The 17,235-nt window shown below is 43.2% G+C and overlaps 1 protein-coding gene across 3 annotated transcripts in view; it reads right to left on the reverse strand.

Annotated features, from left to right (window-relative positions):
* Positions 1–17,235, reverse strand: part of LOC131458921 (E3 ubiquitin-protein ligase RNF43) — an 86,670-nt gene that overhangs the window by 31,684 nt on the left and 37,751 nt on the right. For all 3 annotated transcript variants that reach the window (XM_058628278.1, XM_058628277.1, XM_058628279.1), the window contains one exon: positions 657–770. In XM_058628278.1, the coding sequence (XP_058484261.1) occupies positions 657–770 (114 nt within the window). The remainder of the gene's footprint in view (positions 1–656; positions 771–17,235) is intronic.

Genomic DNA, 17,235 nt, shown 5'->3' on the forward strand with positions numbered 1-17,235 from the left:
AGGGGAAAAGAAAACACAGGCTAAAAAAAGGCAGTCGCCGAACTATTCTCCTGCCCGCTAATTTGTCACCACTTGAAAAACGGGGGAAAAAATAGCAACAGTTTTAAATCTGCTACTTTTAAGTTAGGAGTGTGTATGGTATAATACTTAAACATAAGGGAGATTTAGGTCAACTCTCTCGTACTTACACATACACATCTAAACCATTGTGGGTGGATTCTACGGAGCTCGGACTGCGTTCATATTAGAGGGAAGCAAAAATGGAGAACACCAAGTGTCTGGCTCTGGCTGGCTGGGCTCGGACCAGTGACAGCTGGTGCTTGAAAGCCTCACATCCAAAGCCAGGGCTCACTGCCACTTGCTACATAGCAGCGCTGAGTTAAGCCCATCCTCTCCTGTCCAAGCCCTCACTCTGAAAGATCAGTGTCCTGAACAAAACATCACACTCCTGCCAAATAATTCCCTCTAAAACTATCTTGTCTTTCAAGTCTAAATCCAAGAGCGGAAGGGATCCTGGAGAGCGGGACAAGATGGCAAGATGGTGTATCTGTCTGCTGCCATGTCTGGGAGGGGAAGGGGGTCACAGAGAGGGAAGTTTCTCAGAGAGTTTAAGCGGCAGAAATGCATGGAGCGGCCAAAGCCACGTCGGTGTGTACCTTATCGAGCAGCGGCAGACATCGGGGAACTCGGTGCTCCAGCTTGACAATGGTGATGAAGTCACTCTCCTGCCGTTCATCCTCGCTCGTGTTGCACAGAGACAAAGGGTGATACTGCAAAGGAAGAGTCAGAGAAAGAAAAGGGTTATGAGAGGGGGGAAAAAAAGGGACAATTGCAGAACTTTAAAACACCACAGATGTTTATTTTGGGATCAAGAATGCATTTTATTATTATTATTATTGCTGTGACCACAGCGAGTGCTTGAGTTGAAGGTGTGCAGCCTTGGAGAAAAGTGCAAGAAGCATGGATGCCAGTGTGAATAAACGACAAATACTGAAATATTATAGGGACTGTTAAGTTCTAATAATACAAACACGCTGACAATAGTGATGAAACCAAAAAAAACAAAAGAACCAGGAAGAATAAAAAAGATTTTTCCTTTTGATGAAGAAAGGTAAAGGCATGTGATATGTAAAACGTCAATGTTTTCATCCCAAATTGATTTGTCCATATGTACGACACGTAACCTGAGAGTAAATCAGAGTGAGTAAAAAAGATTGAGAACTGGTGTTTAATGCTATTAGAGCACAACAGTTGCACTCGATAGATGCTTTTATGTGTCAAATTGAGGCGTTTCCTTCCCAGTAAAAATCAAGAGGAAATCTCAGGCACCCTAAAAAATCAATTACACGGATGGTGATGTTCACTCCCACTCCAAAGCCTTGAGGACTAAAAGAATGAGAGATAGTTTTTTTGGAAGGAACATTTGATCCCCTCTGAAAGGCAGGAAATTCGTAGCTGCTGAAAAGCTGCATTTAAGAGCTCAAGGGATAGCAGCAGTGTTTGCAAGTCACAGACAAGCTGTCACAGGGACAAGGGGGTTGCACCGACTGCAGTCAAGGAAAACACACCCGTGTATCACTTTATTTGCTCGGATGACATCAGTGAGCGCAGCACTAGTATAGATGATGAGTTCTTGTTGCAGCTCACAGATTACCCTGCAGCGAGCAGTCTCCGTGCATGCTCACTCACTCACCCACCCACACACACACACCAGCGGAGCGGACCCACCCTGCCCTGCCCTGCCCTGGATAGTCCCATCATGTCGGTGGGCCTTTTCATGTGGCTGTGGGCTGAGCTCATGGGGCTCCCCCTCATCTCACCCAGCGGAAATCCCTAAATTAAAAAGACCCATGGGTGACATCAACAGCTGGCACCCTCCGCTTCTGGGGAATTGATGTAATGTGCTGCAAAGGGCTGGTGCATGTCTGTCACAAGCAGAGAGAGAGAGACAGAGAGAGAGAGAGAGAGAGAGACGAGGGACCGTGGTGGGGCGGGAATATAAAAGTCAATGAAAAATCCGGGGATCAGTAGGAGTGACGCACATAGTGTGGAGTGACTGTGGAAGTGCTAGAGACTCACATACCACAGTAACCTATCACCAGTCATAAATCTTATTGGGGAAGTGAAGTCCTTTCAAGTGTGTTAATGACCCTCCTTCACAGCTTTTCCTGCACTTTGGTCATAATTGGAGAAAATAATCCTCTGTTTAAAGAACTGTTAAAGGACGGTTTGGTTTGCTGGTAGCACCTGTGGCATCACATGTGCGCTCCGGTCATGTCAGCTGCAGAAGCTGAGGTGTCAAATGTGTCTCTGGACTGAAGTCAGCATGATTCCATGAGTTATTGTGTTATTATGTAAAAGAATGAGCGACAGGTCACTGTGAAACGATAATGTTCTGGATAACGTTAACTGGAGCTGGCCTTTTCATTCCTGTGTGTATTAATGGTCATTTTCACTGCATAAGCCTAGGAAAACAAGCAGTGTCCAAAAACAGCGCTCCAGGCTGAGGATTATATGCGCGGCTGATTTTGACCGCGTGGTCGTTAATATCGCTGCTGTATGAATGGTTTGACAAATTAATGCGGTAGTAAAAAAAAACCAATACATCAACAGACTTAACCAATAAGACATTACAAGTCATTTCATACCGCGGATAGTTGACGGTTGTACCCTGGGGAGTAGTTGTGGAGTGACCAGGTGGTGTATGTTGAAAGATTCTGAAATACCTCAGTAAATTAGAAGAAAATACAAGCTATGAATTACAGGAAATAATATATCCATTAATGCTGTCAAAACGAATATGTTAACATTGCAATTAATCATTTAGGTGTTTAAGCCTTGCTTTACAGTTTGCTTTAAAGCCCTGTTTATAATATCTGTACAGCTCCTCTTTTAAGGTTTTTGTGGCGTTTGGGAATTATTTTACATTTAAAAAATAAATCACAATCTGCAATGTACTGATATGGTAAATTGTCTGTATTTATCTAGTCCTTTTCTAGTCTTGATGCAGCACATTCTCTATCATCATAATCATCTATCTATCGTCAGGAGCAATGTGGGGTTAAGTGTCTTGCTCAATGCCCGGGAATTGAACCCACAGCCTCCAAGTCCAAAGGTGACTCGCTCTGCCACTGAGCGCCAGTCGCCCCGTCCGTTTATTTTTGTCTCACAGATTAAGTACAATCAAAATAGACTGACAAATTGGTATGATGCTGATCGGCAGTTTATTTGTTGTCATCATAACCATGGCGATGGTGGTGCACATGACTTTATCTAAAAGAGATTTTGGATGAACATCAGACAAAAACCTAAACACGCAACGTCTTGGAGTCCAAGCAAAACACCTCGTTGCACCCCGGGTGCAAGTGAAAAGGAAATGAGCATCTGATGGACTGTGGTGCCATGATCGTTGTGTTTAGGGTCTTACCGAATGGCAGCCCCTCAGGAAGGCAGGCGAGCTGTAAGAGCAGCATGAACCTCTGGCCTGGGCCGCATGCTGCGCTGCCAGCTGCCTTTACCAGCCTGCATTTACTAGGCCAAAATTAGAGGCCTACAGTTAAACTTGGCCCTTAACAAAGAAAAAGAAAAAAAATCCTCAAATGACACAATTTCATCGATGCCATGACCTCTGCTCTTTTTCTTTTTCTCGCTGATTTGTGGGAAATGTTGGGAAAGGGCTACATTTACTCAGAAGCATCAGGTTTTACGACACCATCGGAGTATTTAGGGCTTACCTGATTGTGTGTGTGAGTCTTGTTGTGATATTTGAACATGTTGATGCACGGGGCTGTGCAATCATACCTAATAAAGCAGATAATAATCCCAAAGATGAGCCAAACAGGCTCAGGAGGAGCGGCTGTGCTGCGTTTCCTCTGGCTTTCTCAGAAACCACGGGTCTGTGTTTTGCAGGCCTTATCTTCTATTTGAGATATGTCAATGCCACTTTCAGTCACAAGGCTGCGAACGCCCCATACATGCCACCATTGGTGTCATCTACGACTTGGAAACACGCTGATGCTATGACTATAAATGGCATCGAGGAGAGATTGAAACGTCTTCGTTTGGTTTTTGTATGGCCCTGAGAAACAGGGGCCTGGGAAACCAAATCACTGAGTCTCCATTTCACAGGGACAAGTGACCACAGGGCACGCAAACAGTTCCCCACAGACTGTTAACAATGCTTACTCCTTCATTACGCCTCCTCCTCTTCATCTGTCTAGATCTGTTGCAAAACTGACGGGGACATGTCCCTTGGTTTCTTTGTAGCCACGATTAAAGGCATTCCTTTCCAGCTCAATCAAAGACTACCCCAAAAATATTCCAAGGCAAGAATCTAACAGCCTCAAAAACAAATACAGGGACAGAAAAGGGAAAATAAATAGTAGCTGTGGTGAGAAGTCAATAAGATTTTTTTTCCCCCTCCGCTTAGCCCTGCAGATCTTCTTTTTTCATCTGCCAATAATCAGCAAGAGAGTTTTCTAGTTCATCTGCTGCCAGCAGGGAACCAGGCCCAGGCAGTTATGTCAGCGTGTTAGAGGGGGGGGGGGGGTTTGCACCTCTCATCAAGCTCCACCACTCAATTACCAGTCACTGAGGTCAGAGGGCCTCTGAGGAACTATTGGCTGAATAAGCAACATTATCAAAATGAAGCAGATTGGTTAAGAAGGAGATGAAAGAAATATTTCACTATGTGATTATTCTATCAAACAGTATAAATCACCACTGAGAGTCACTTCTTCTTTAATGGCGCTCTGCCCCGAGGCCTGGAAAGGCTGCCAGGTGAGTGCACATCAGGGAAGAACTGAATCAACTTACACACACACACACACACAATCTGTACAAATGTACAGATTGTATTATCTGTTGCCTGGATTGTGATTTACCGCGTGACTCAGCCTCCCACGTCTGGACTTAATATCTAATGAAATCTCTTTGTCTCTCTCTCTCTCACTCTCTCCGCCTTTTGAAACTCCAACACGCAGGTTCGTGCAGCTATTCCACTTCGTTTTTTTATGAGATTTTCATTGACTTCCATTCATTCAGACAGACTAAACAAATGATTGTCCCTGAACATAACAAGGGAACATATTGTCCCTCCATGGGGATGACTGGTCCTAAAAAGGTCAATGTTTATGTCAGAAAAGGTCCTAAAGAAGTATCTTATACAAATATTACACTACACCGTCCAAACGGGGGCCGTTGTCTCTGCCGCCGTGGTTTTTCATGGACAGAGTTCACCTAACAGAGGACACCAGTCTTAGGGCTGCAATGATTACTCGATTAATTGATTATTAATCAATAACTTAATCTATTAAACTATTTTGATAATCGATTCATTGGTCCGAGTGTTTTTTCAATAATTAAAACAAGCTTTCTGTTTTTTCAGCTTCTTAAATGGGAATGTTTTCTGTTTCATTTTTTTGCTCCACATAACAAAGAAATCATCAAACAAGGCATTTGAGAACATCACCATATTGTGTTTGGTGAACTGACGAACACATTATCTTACATTTTACGAACCAAACAAGTACTCGATTCATCGAGAAAATAATTGACCGATGAATCAATTCTGAAAATAATCGTTAGTAGACACTTCTCTGGTGACCTGCAATAGCCGCCTTAAGCACCAGGTGTCAGGCACTTTCAGCATCAAGCGTGAAAGCGAGGCGTACGTGTCAGCGCTCTGTAAGAACACATTCATTCAGGGCAAATTCAATAGCTTGTAATCGTTTTACTTCTCTCACATACTTATATAATACATTTTGTGTACATTACCGCTGCTGTATCTGGGGCTGTAAATCAAAGCCGTTTTGATTCTACAACAGGATCAACTTTCTAGTAGGAAATGTGTTTGCCAAGCTGAGCAACAAGATGTAACAGCAACATATTTTAGATTAAGAGGGGTCTGGGATCTGCTGAAACAATTAATCGATGAATCGATTATTAATCGATTACTTAATTAATCGACAACTATTTTGATAATCGATTCATCAGTTTGAATCTTTTTTCATTTTCGATTGTTTAAGCTTCTTAAATGTGAGTATTTTCTTCATTTCTTTGCTCTGGACAACAAAGAAATCATTAAAAGTGAATCATTTTGGTTTGTGGACAAAACAAGACATTTGAGAACATCATCTTTTCCAGGTTTGACGATCACCGGTCAACATTTCTGATATTTTATGGACCAAACGATTAATCGAGAAAACAATGGACGGATTAATCGATTATGAAAATGATCGTTAGTTGCAGCTCTACTTACAGACTGGACTTGTGTATGTATGAGTTAGACAGCAGGTCTGCCACTGAGCTTGACTGAGGATTAATGGGTGGAAGCAAGGCTATGGATTGCTGCTAAAGGCACTGGAGCATGTGCTTGCATGTGGACATACTGTACGTGTGCACTGTGTGCCAAAAAAACAGTCCCTCTGTGGTCCTGCAGGGTGTGGGAGTGCGTCTCTAAATTTCAGCGGTTACTTCGGGGGGCGCTGAAAGCCAACGCACTGAGTATTTTCTCAAAAATCATATCCGCTCTTGGACGGTTATTTAAGCAACGCTGGCTTGGACGCACACTTTGTGGTGCGGCTCTCGGTGCCACAGATGACACAGATACACACTCCTCGTACCACAGTCCTCAATTGAACAGGCCACTATCTCATGACCCTACACTAAGTAGATTTACATGAAAGGCTGTTACAGTGATGCCGGACTGCCCGGTGCCAAGGGAGTGGAGTGGAGTGGAGCGGAGAGTTTTTCTCTGTTGGAGCATCTGGAAAAATAGACTGGGAGACCATTGCCTCTCCTCTTCTCTTTGCAAATGCAAACGAACAGGACGCATTACTGCTTTAGTCCTGTCAAAACAAAAGGCGTGTCATCTTTCCCCCCTCGCTTTATTGACAGTGTCAGCCCCATATCCAGTAACGGTTACCACAGAGAATGACTTGGGGAAACTTGATCCCATAATGAGGCCCAAATAATTACCACCAGCCCCAAATTTGCTCGGGCGCTTTCTTTAAGTAGCAGCGCTTTGCCCTAACTCCAGGCCCGTCAGACTGTCTCTGTTCTATAAAGGGATTAGACGGAGAAGAAAGAACCTGGAGAGAGAAGAGGAGCTGATTTTAAAGAAAGGGAAATGAGGAGAGAGCTGAGTGCTTATGTTGCTGGAATACCATATGAGGAAATCCAATTCTACATTCATTGATTAGGATGTGTGGCAACCAGTTCTAATCTTCAATTTTGATGCTTATCGGTGTATTTCCGCAAACAAAAGGTGCCACTTCTCTTTATTGAAGAACACATCTCAATCTCAATGCCCACAGGCCAGATCCGGCCCAGGGCACAATTATATCCCAACCATGAGATGATTTTTAATTTTCTTTTACTGGCCTGACTCCATATTGCTCACAAAGTGGGTACTACAAGCCCCAACAACGCACTGCGATGCGCAACATCCTGTGCTGTCAAAAACATTAAGACACCTGCATTTGCCCTTCGTCTGACATGCTCATCTGCATCCAAGACCACTTCCATCGTGACAGCTAGCTCGTTTGCAATCCAGCTTAAAACAGCAAGTGGAAAAGAGGGAGGCGGTGTGCGGCTGACAAGTCAACCTGCCTACATTTTGATGATATGGCATATTTTCAACAAAATTACAGGCCTGAGACGAATATGTTACTTATACGTGCAAATTGCGTGCCAGTAATGAGCATATATGATGGAGTTTAACTGCGATGCACTGAGCTGGGAACAGACACACCTGTGTTTTATTGCCAAGATTTTTAGATTTTGTGGAGGAGTTACGATGCCCTATAGGTGGAAAAAAAAATATTAACATATCTAAAAGTTACTGCTGGGGACAGAAACCCTTTGATCTGGCCCATTAAAGAGGCATTTATGAACCTTGCCATGACACCTATCAAACTATGATATGAAATAAGTAATAAGTATGTAAAGATCTCTTTTAGCGCGATTCCTTTAGGCTGCCTGAAGTTCAGTTTGTCGGTCTTTCATTGCAGGCAAGCGTCGTGTCTCTGTCCTCGACTTGCAGGCTACAGGATCCAGATCCAGTTTCGAGGCTATTTTTGTTATTATTACCGTATCAAATCATCACCATTATTATTATGCTATAATTAAAGTTGATATCAGTGTAATTTTATTTTTTTATCAGCAATCTCTGCTGCTGCTTGTATAAATGACATCTTAGTTCTATAAACATGTCATCACTGATTCCGAACTGTCTTGTCTAAACTTATAACTTGATGCATTTCTGCTCCTGGTCTCTCTCTCTTCTATCTCTTCCTCACCTCCCTCTTGTCCTTTCTTTTCCTCACTTTTCCTTGAAGCAAACGCCTGCAGTCTATTCTCATACAAAGCTTGACTTGTCTTGTTGAGACAAACAGCTCAACAGCTGTTGTTATCTGTCGCGTCGCATTCAATGTTGTCGCTTGTTGTCGTCGCACCGGTACCACGTTAAGCTATGCGACCATCGGTCACAGCCCACGCCCCGTCTACCAGATACTTATCTCTTTGGGGCCCAACAAGCAAGGCTGAGGAAATGTTAACTGGGTGAAAAATCATTCAGACAGAGAATTTGTGAAGAAGCTGCAAGAACAAGACCAAGTAAACATGTTTGGGAAAAACTGTTAGAGGAAATTGTTTTTGAATTATCATTATCATCATCATCATCTTCATCACTACCATCTGACATCAGATGCTAAAGAGAAACATCGCATTAGAGGTTAGCGTGGTATTATGTACTTTTTATGATGATGTGCCCTTTGCCTGGCGGGATCAAATTTCACCTCGTGGGATTATAATAAAAATAGTTGAATGATGAGCTCAGCGAAATTCCCTTTTGCAGTGTGCCACAAAGCATATGACACAATAGGCAATTTTCAGCTTTCATTATTAGTGTGACAACTGCAGCACAAGACCTCGATGTGTGTCCGGTGACAAGGCGTTCAAAGTCTGTCAACAGACAGAGCTGCACTGGGATCACCATGGAAACGGTTTAAAGATGGAGCGCCGCTAGTGTGCTCTCTCCACATTCCCTGCACAGGTCCTGTGGTCTTACTAACACAAACACACATGCTTGCATACACACACACCTAAACATATACACAACTAATAACTAGGGCCACTCCATCAGCCTCGGGCAAGTGCTACACTATACATTTCAAAGCTCCGAGTTAAACATAAACACAGCACTTCCCTGTCATAACAAGTCAGTGGCTTGGTAACCCTGCAGTTTGTTAGTATTGCAGTGATCCCTCTTCCCAGTAGACACGGGAGCCGCATCACACGTCCTCCAGGCTTCCTTCGGCCTGCACCCGGCCCGCAGGCCGACTCTCAACCTCTCTCAGGTTCCACAACATCAGTCAATGAGACAAACCCACACTTTTCTACGTGTCAATCACTCACGGATGGGAGCTTAAGGTCAGCCACATGGAAAGAGATTAGGCAGGGGGAATGAGGAAGGGCGTTTACAGACAGGAACTCCAAATTAGAGAAGGAGAGACACAGAGAAACACAGAGAGAGACTAATGGGAAATATGACGAGAACAAACAAGGAGGGACACGCTGTGTGTCATACGGCAACACTGTATGTGACCTAAGTACTGTACACAGGGAGACCACTTTGACTGCCTCACCTTTGGGCTTATCAGTTACAGTATAAATGACATCTACAATACTCTGGTACACAGAGTTTTTATTTATTTTTACATTAGTAATTTAACACCCAATTAATGTGGGACTAATGTCAGCATTAACCAAAAGGTTTATTCAGAATAAAACAATATAATTTAGTACTATCATATTTTTATTGCAAGGGACTTGAAGGCTTTCAATAGTAACACTGGTGTTTTTGAGCTGAGATCACGTCGACATAATAATGATGTAAAAGGGATATTTCAGTTTTTTTGATGTGTGGTTATAATGGTGGTGATACTGAGGTATGGTCTCAGCGCTAAAGTCCCTATATGTATAAACTGTTCACTCACCAAAGTCATTTTACTGCTTGATCCACTGCTGCACTAAGTTGTGTCATTTTGTGACTTCATTGTATATAAATAATATATTTTACCAAATGAGGCAGCAGTAGACCATCAGCTCCCATCTCCCCGTGGGCTGAAAACACAGATGTTCTATATGGAATTTGACGTGGGAGAGTCCAAAAATCCTGTCTCATGGACAAACATATTCTTAAGATATCATTGACTAAAGCAGGAATGCATTTTCTTGGGTAAGCATTTTGTTATGTGGCTAAAAATCTGTTTGTTCCTTGCTTGCAGCAATGCTTTCAGTGTGCAGAACAAGCATGGTTCTCAAACTGTGGTACGTGTACCACTAGTGGTACGCAAGCATCCACTGGTGGTATATGGAGGAAAATCAGACATACTGCATATACCAGGGTATGCAAAAATCGAAATGTGGAGCTGAAGACTTGGTACAAAAAGTTTAAGATCCACTGCAGTACAACAGTTGATAGAGAAACATCCCACAGCACAACATTTCAATCTATTCCAAACTGGACGACAGACAGACAGACCACCGTATAGAATGCTGCTACACCACAATGTTGCAAGGTTTCTTGACGTTAACTGATGTTGCAGTAGGCTGAAATAAAACTACTGCAGGAGACGGAGCACCAGGAGTTTCACTGGTTGTTTTAAACAAGCGACAGGTGCCCTTTATTTTACATGTCTGCACATAAAAAAACAATAGGCTGCTGGGGTTGTTTAACGCCGCTCTTTCATTTGGAAATGCAATCCAACGCTTTTGTAGTTCCTAAAATGAGGCCCAGCCTTATCCTAGCTTATCTAAGCTCTTTGTGAGACTGAAGCTCCAGATGTAGACGTTCAACTCCACAGCAGCCATTAAAAACAAGACAGGAACAAAGTAACCTAAAGAGAGAAATGATTAAAGAATAACTGATGTAATTATCTGAGCATTATCTCTATGTTTATACATGTTACTTCACTATATGTACTGTGAGTGTTATTTCGAAATGAAATTGCTGCTTTTAAGTTGATTTAATTACAGACATTCACACAAATGGTGCGTTATGATTGCGTTTGAAATTCTGGTATGTATACCGTGCACAAGCTGGCAGCAGGTGGGGTTCACCTGTTGGCTGCTGCGCCGAGTTCAAATGAAATAACTGTAAACAGCTGCAGAGAAACGTAAAGCTCCGTTTGGGGTTGACACCATATATCATTTTCTTGAAATGCCCTCTGAGGCATTTCCATCCTCCCATCTGCACCAAACGAATGACAGACAAAAATGACTTTGCCTATAACTTCCTCTTCCCTCTACACTTGATTCTTTTAACATCTGTCCCCAAGTGTGTATACTTTCTATACGCTGCAAAGGATTTCCATGCGTCGTGTCGTTGCATGTTCAGCCAGCTTTCCTGGAAAGAGGATATCATAAAATACCGTCAAACAGATTACGCAACCAGAGCGTAGTAAATAACCGGAGTGTCACAATAGGAATTGACGACATCAGAGGTTGGAAACATTGATGAAAACATTCTTTCAGACGGGTGTTTTTGCTGCGCCGTAGTCCGTATGTAGTATGGAAGATCTCTAATTAAATCCAGTGGAGAGGGGAACGACACACAACAAGCTATTTCTTTGCAGACGTCGGTGTCTGCCACCGTCCTGCCATTGCATCCCACAGGGAATCCCATAATCACCTGTGGCCGATGTTGGAGAAGTGGAGTCATAAAGGAAAAGAGCAAGTAAACACAACAGCTAAATTAAGGGCTTTTATGTGTTATTTTTACTCTTTGCAAATGTTTATGTGACCTTATTGCCCGGGCCAAACACATGTGGCATCCTTAGCAACCCTGCCAGTAAACAGTCCTGAAAACATCAGCAGTAAACTTGTCTGATGTGGCCGCTGACTGCTTGCGACACACCTTGTAATTGGCAGCGTAATTGTTTTCTTTTTCAATGCTCTTTTTCACTTTCGGCTCTAGAGGCATTAATTTATTGCTATGGAACACTGTGGGAGCTTCTCAAAACAAAGCAGCGCACGTTTCTGTGTAACCTCAGCGAGAGGCCGACTCTCGCTTGCACATCTGGATATCTATCTGAATCCATGAGTCGATCAGTAGGGGGGAGTGGAAATGGGGAAAGAGAGGAAGACTGGGAGGCAGAATCTTCCGCCCCCCTGCGGTGCTTTGGTGCATGGATCCTTCCGTTCAGCCGAGCGCTACGGTCCCACTTGGGTCGTGTGCTGTTTTTTTAACGGCAGAATCGAGTGCACAGTTGCATAGGAGCATGCATGAGCTGTACTATATGGACAGGGGTGGAGGGGGTGTGGGGGGTTGGGGGGGGTCGAACGTCGGTGGGCACGGAGCCAGACGCATGGAGCTCCTTGTGGAATGCCGTGGAAAAATGAGACGGAGGAATGCAGACTCCACTGAGCAGTGTAAACAGGCCGAGCTGAGAGAATGCTGCCGCGCCGCTTTGAAGTCACTCCATCTCTCTATCGCACATACTGTACACACACACACACACACACAGCTATTCTTTGCAGGACACTGCATCAGCCTAAAACAAAGTGTTACCCCTAACACTGACCATTACCGTTAATCTGTAACTTTAACCAAACCAAATCGTAGCCCTAAACATAACCAGTTCCTCAGAAATTAGGTTTCGGTATAGATGAGGACTACTGGTCCTGACCAGGTCAGTGTTTATGCCAGAAAAGATCCTACAAGTACATACAAAAACTACACACAAACAACTAAGTGCCTAAACCTAACCTTAACCCAATTCTAACCCTAACCCTAAAACCAGGTCTTAACCCTGAAAAAGCCCTTTAAAGTTGTGGGGCCCAGTCAAAATGTCCCCACAAGGTCAAAATGTCCTCACAATGTTTTTTGGACCTCACAAAAATAAAAATACATGTATATACAGTATATGCACACACATGCACGCACACACACACATACACAAGACCTACTGCGTGATCAGCCGAGAAGCATGATTTTAAACAGAGAACATTAAATTGGGATAAGTTTGTCAGCAGTGACATGAATGTGACCTCAAAACATGAGCATGTGCAGTACGTGTGCATTTAGAGCCGAGCCTGAACACAACACTCTTTATCACTCTAACACAGATGCACTGACTTCAACACATGAGCGCACACACACACACACACACACAAACATATACAGGCGCTAACACCTGCACCCCCCCCCCCCCCTGCAAGCACGACACTTCCAGCCCGGCTGACGACAGTGAATTTTATGAGGCGAGTCCGCCTCGCTCCTCAAACTCCCTCCCTTCTCTCGTTCTCCGTCCCATCCACTCCCCGTCCCTGCCTCAATATGGCCTTTCAACATCTTTGTTGAGCACGCCACAGCGATATCAGACTAAGAATGCCTCCAGTGTAGACAGTAGACACACAGGCACCGGAGCCTCTACCTCAGCGTCTGAGCCAGCAGGCTGAGGAATCCACTCAAGTGGGCAGGTAAACACTGCTGCCCTTTGGAACACCACTCTCTCTTATGACCTCTGTGTGTGTGTGTGTGTGTGTGTGCAGGTGTGTGGGTCTGTGCTTTATTTCAACACTACTATCAGTAAAAAACTGAGGGTTCATTTTAATGGGATAATTGTTATGTTTGCCTTCTGTGTCAAAGGTAGACAAGTAAATTACACTTCATGTATTTTTTTTTTAAATCAGAACGTAAAATGTAATGTGAAACAAAACAACTATAGATAAATGTAGTGAATTACACCATGCACTATTGAGCCAGGAGGGATGTGTTAATAACGAGGTCATTTTGAAAGACCCGACGCAGGAGTCGCTGATTCTCCGCTCTTGTTACTTTCTGCACATGCATTTGTCACAGGGACGAAAGCAGTGAAGCAGGCTGAGCACATCTCACTCACAGTCACAACCACCTGAATGCCAAAAACAATTTGAGGTAAAGAATAAATTCACCTTACCAAGTTCGCCTTGTGTCAAACGGCACTACTCAACTGCAATTAAACTGTATTCAATTCTCGAGACTGCTATTATTTTGGTGCACTTATCGAGGCAAATGATGATCATCGTGTACCCTGTAGTTTAAGACAGTTACACCCTGACGGCAGGATCTGAGGGTCCTATCATGAGAAATATAATTACATACATATTTGGACTATCATCTTAGGTAACACATTCAAATTAAGCAAATTTAAACACATAACTCACTCAGCACTTTTTATTCAGCAGCTGGGTTGGCTGATTTGTTTTCGGTACATTATGGTGTTGCATTATAGGAATGCCCTCTGTGAGCATTTGAATATTGTTTTTGTTTTTTTCATAGTGACTGAATTTTTAATTAAAATGTAATAGCCCTATTAAACTCATGACAAACTGTGCTTATCTCCAGAGACGCCACGACAACCACGCAACACTCAACGCGTTTAAAGTTTGTATAAACAGTCATACGAGTCTCCATAGTATATATACAGATAAATCACTGGTCCTATTTGGATACAGTGTGTATACAGTACAAACACAGACACTAACAAAGTAAAGTTGAGTCGAGGCTGCTGCTCTCTGTTCTCGGCGGGCTTTGACTTTCACAGAGCTGTGCCACCTCAGAAGGAAGAGTCTGGCCGTCTTTGAACATCGGCACACTGCGCCGAGTCCGATGAATGAACCCCACAGCATCCACCTACTGTAGTTCTGTGTGGGCGCCAGTGGGAAAAAGAAAAGAAACCTTACTCGAAACGGCTCGAAACGAAAATGGCTCCGCACAAAATGACATTTATTTTGACATCGCTCCTCATTAAAATATATTTGGCTCATAATTACAGAAGGGGAGGCATCCGCGGACTGTATTGAGTCGGACTCGAGCGGCCTCAGACAACAAAACACAAGGCGCTCCGCCACCGCAGCACGGCAACATTATGGCGCTGTACTTCCTATTTTAAAGAGCAGCTCACCACTCTCGCTGTGTTTTCTGTGGGATAAAAGGTAGAAGCGCCCGAAACAGAGTGCGGCCTGTCATCAGCACTGCACTGTCATATCATACTGAAGCTCTTAAATTGGTACTTCTGCTGCCGGCCATGAAAGGTCTGCTTGTGTTTTCTGGTAGCTGCTAGATAAATCCCTTGAGCAGGGACAGTCTATGATTTAGGGGCCATGCAGTGAACACCACAAGCAGACACTGCTCCACCACTGAGAGACCATGGTCAGGTGGCTAAGGTGCATAAAAAGCCCAGCGGCAGTTCATCTGCCTCAGCCATTCCTTCCTCCTCCGAAACCTGGAAGCTCTGGGGGCCTGCAGACAAAACATTCCTGTTTTTCTGCAGATTCTTGGCAGGAGCAGAGAGAGCATCTCAATTCAGTCAAAGGAAACACAGACTGTACTGGAGTTTTGCGTGCATTTTTTTCCCTTTTTTTTTTACTATCACTGGCTGGAATTCATCGTAAACAGGGATTTGGAAACCCTAGTGTTGTGCTGTCTGCTCAGCTGAAAAGAGAGGATATGTTCCTCACAGACAGCACACCTTCCTTACTTTGCTATTCATTTTCAACCTCTAGTAAACTCAAGTCGGCTTGCTTTTTTGTGTTATTAATAAACTATGATAAACTGTTTATATCTGCTTTGAATATGAAGACTGCATGTGTAAATCTTTTGCATTCATTGGCCAGAAGTGTACTCATGTTATGAATTGTGGAAATTTGATTCAAACGAAACTGTAAAACAGTTCAAGGATAATATATTGCTGGAAAAACTGCAAGGAAAGTTGGAAAAAAACACCACTTCCAGATCTCTTCCACCGTTTCCTATCCTTCTTAATATACCTGCTGGCCATAGATGAAAATATACAGATTTCAAGAGACCTGAAATTCCTGAAAAGACCTAAAATGTTCAGTGTTTTCCAAACCTGGAAATGATGACGTCGTCCTGTTATTGGCCACAAACCAAAACGATTCAGTTTTAATGATTTTTTTGTTATATGGAGCAAAGAAACCATAAAATATTCACATTTAAGAAGCTGAAAAATCAGAAAACGTGTTTTTCTTTAAGAATTCTTTAAGAAAACACTCAAGTTATTGTTTCAGTCCTAATGTACAGTACATATACATATATCTATATGTACTGTATATATCCATTCATCCATTTTCTACTGTGCCAATCTCCGCTGACATAGGGTGATAGGCGGGGTACACCCTGGACAGTTCTGTCCAGTTCTGACAGTATACCTCAGACCAAATCAACATCTTCATGCTATTGTTTACATGAAACGCCATGCATAGCAGAAGAGTTTTTTTCCCCCACAACGGTGAGATCAAAGTGACGAAATCATTTCGACATCCTTGTAAAAATGTTTGAAATATTTCTGCTATTGAATGGGACATTTGTTGGTAAGCTGGGACACACATATTTCAGCATTCAAGCTTTAATTACATCCACATGCAGTGAGCTGACTCGCAGCATTAATTTGTCACATACGCTATGATTCAGGTTTTTTAATTTAATAATCCCTCTTCTCTTCAAATGTGTTTGAACTCGGCTCAAGAATGTGATTTCGCAGTGGCCATGGCGACCTCTCCGAGATTAAACTTTGAAGTTAAATCAATCCATCCTGTTTCATTGTTTAATAAAAAAAAAAAAGGAAACAGAGGAGGTGATGTAAATGTTTTCTTGTTAAAATGAGAGAGAATTTGGCGCCCCAAAAAAAGTCCAAATGAAGACTCAATTTTTCTATGAACTTTTTTCATTTTGTAAACAAAAGTATGATTGCTTTGCTTTTCTCTGATGCAGCAGCATGTGTGTCATTTTTTGTGGCACTGGTGTAAGTGGGTGGGCCGTACCTCCTTTTGGACAGACAGACCATGAAAGAAAATGACATTGTCATGAAAAAGTTTGCCCAATATCTTTTTTTCCAGTCAAATATTCATGAATGACATTCCTGTAATACAAAGGAATTCAATTTTCCACTGAAGCATTCTGTGGGTAGTGCCTTTGGGTGGGTTGGGGGGGAGGGGTGGGGGGGTGTGTACCACACAGACAGGTCCCTTCTGGTGGAGACGAGCACATTCACCGAGACAGATTGACTCATCTTCACAATACAGACCTGGCCGGCCCCGCAACCTGATCCAGTCTCCTTCCAGAGTCACTCAGCAGCCTCACATTAGACCTTTACACTTCCTCTGCTGGGTCTCCTTCCTCTGGCCCTGAGGCCATGGGGACCATGGGTATCTGTGAGTCTCTGTGAC

This window comes from Solea solea, chromosome 4 (genome assembly GCF_958295425.1).
Source record: "Solea solea chromosome 4, fSolSol10.1, whole genome shotgun sequence".
In the NCBI taxonomy this organism is placed as follows: Eukaryota; Metazoa; Chordata; class Actinopteri; order Pleuronectiformes; family Soleidae; genus Solea; species Solea solea.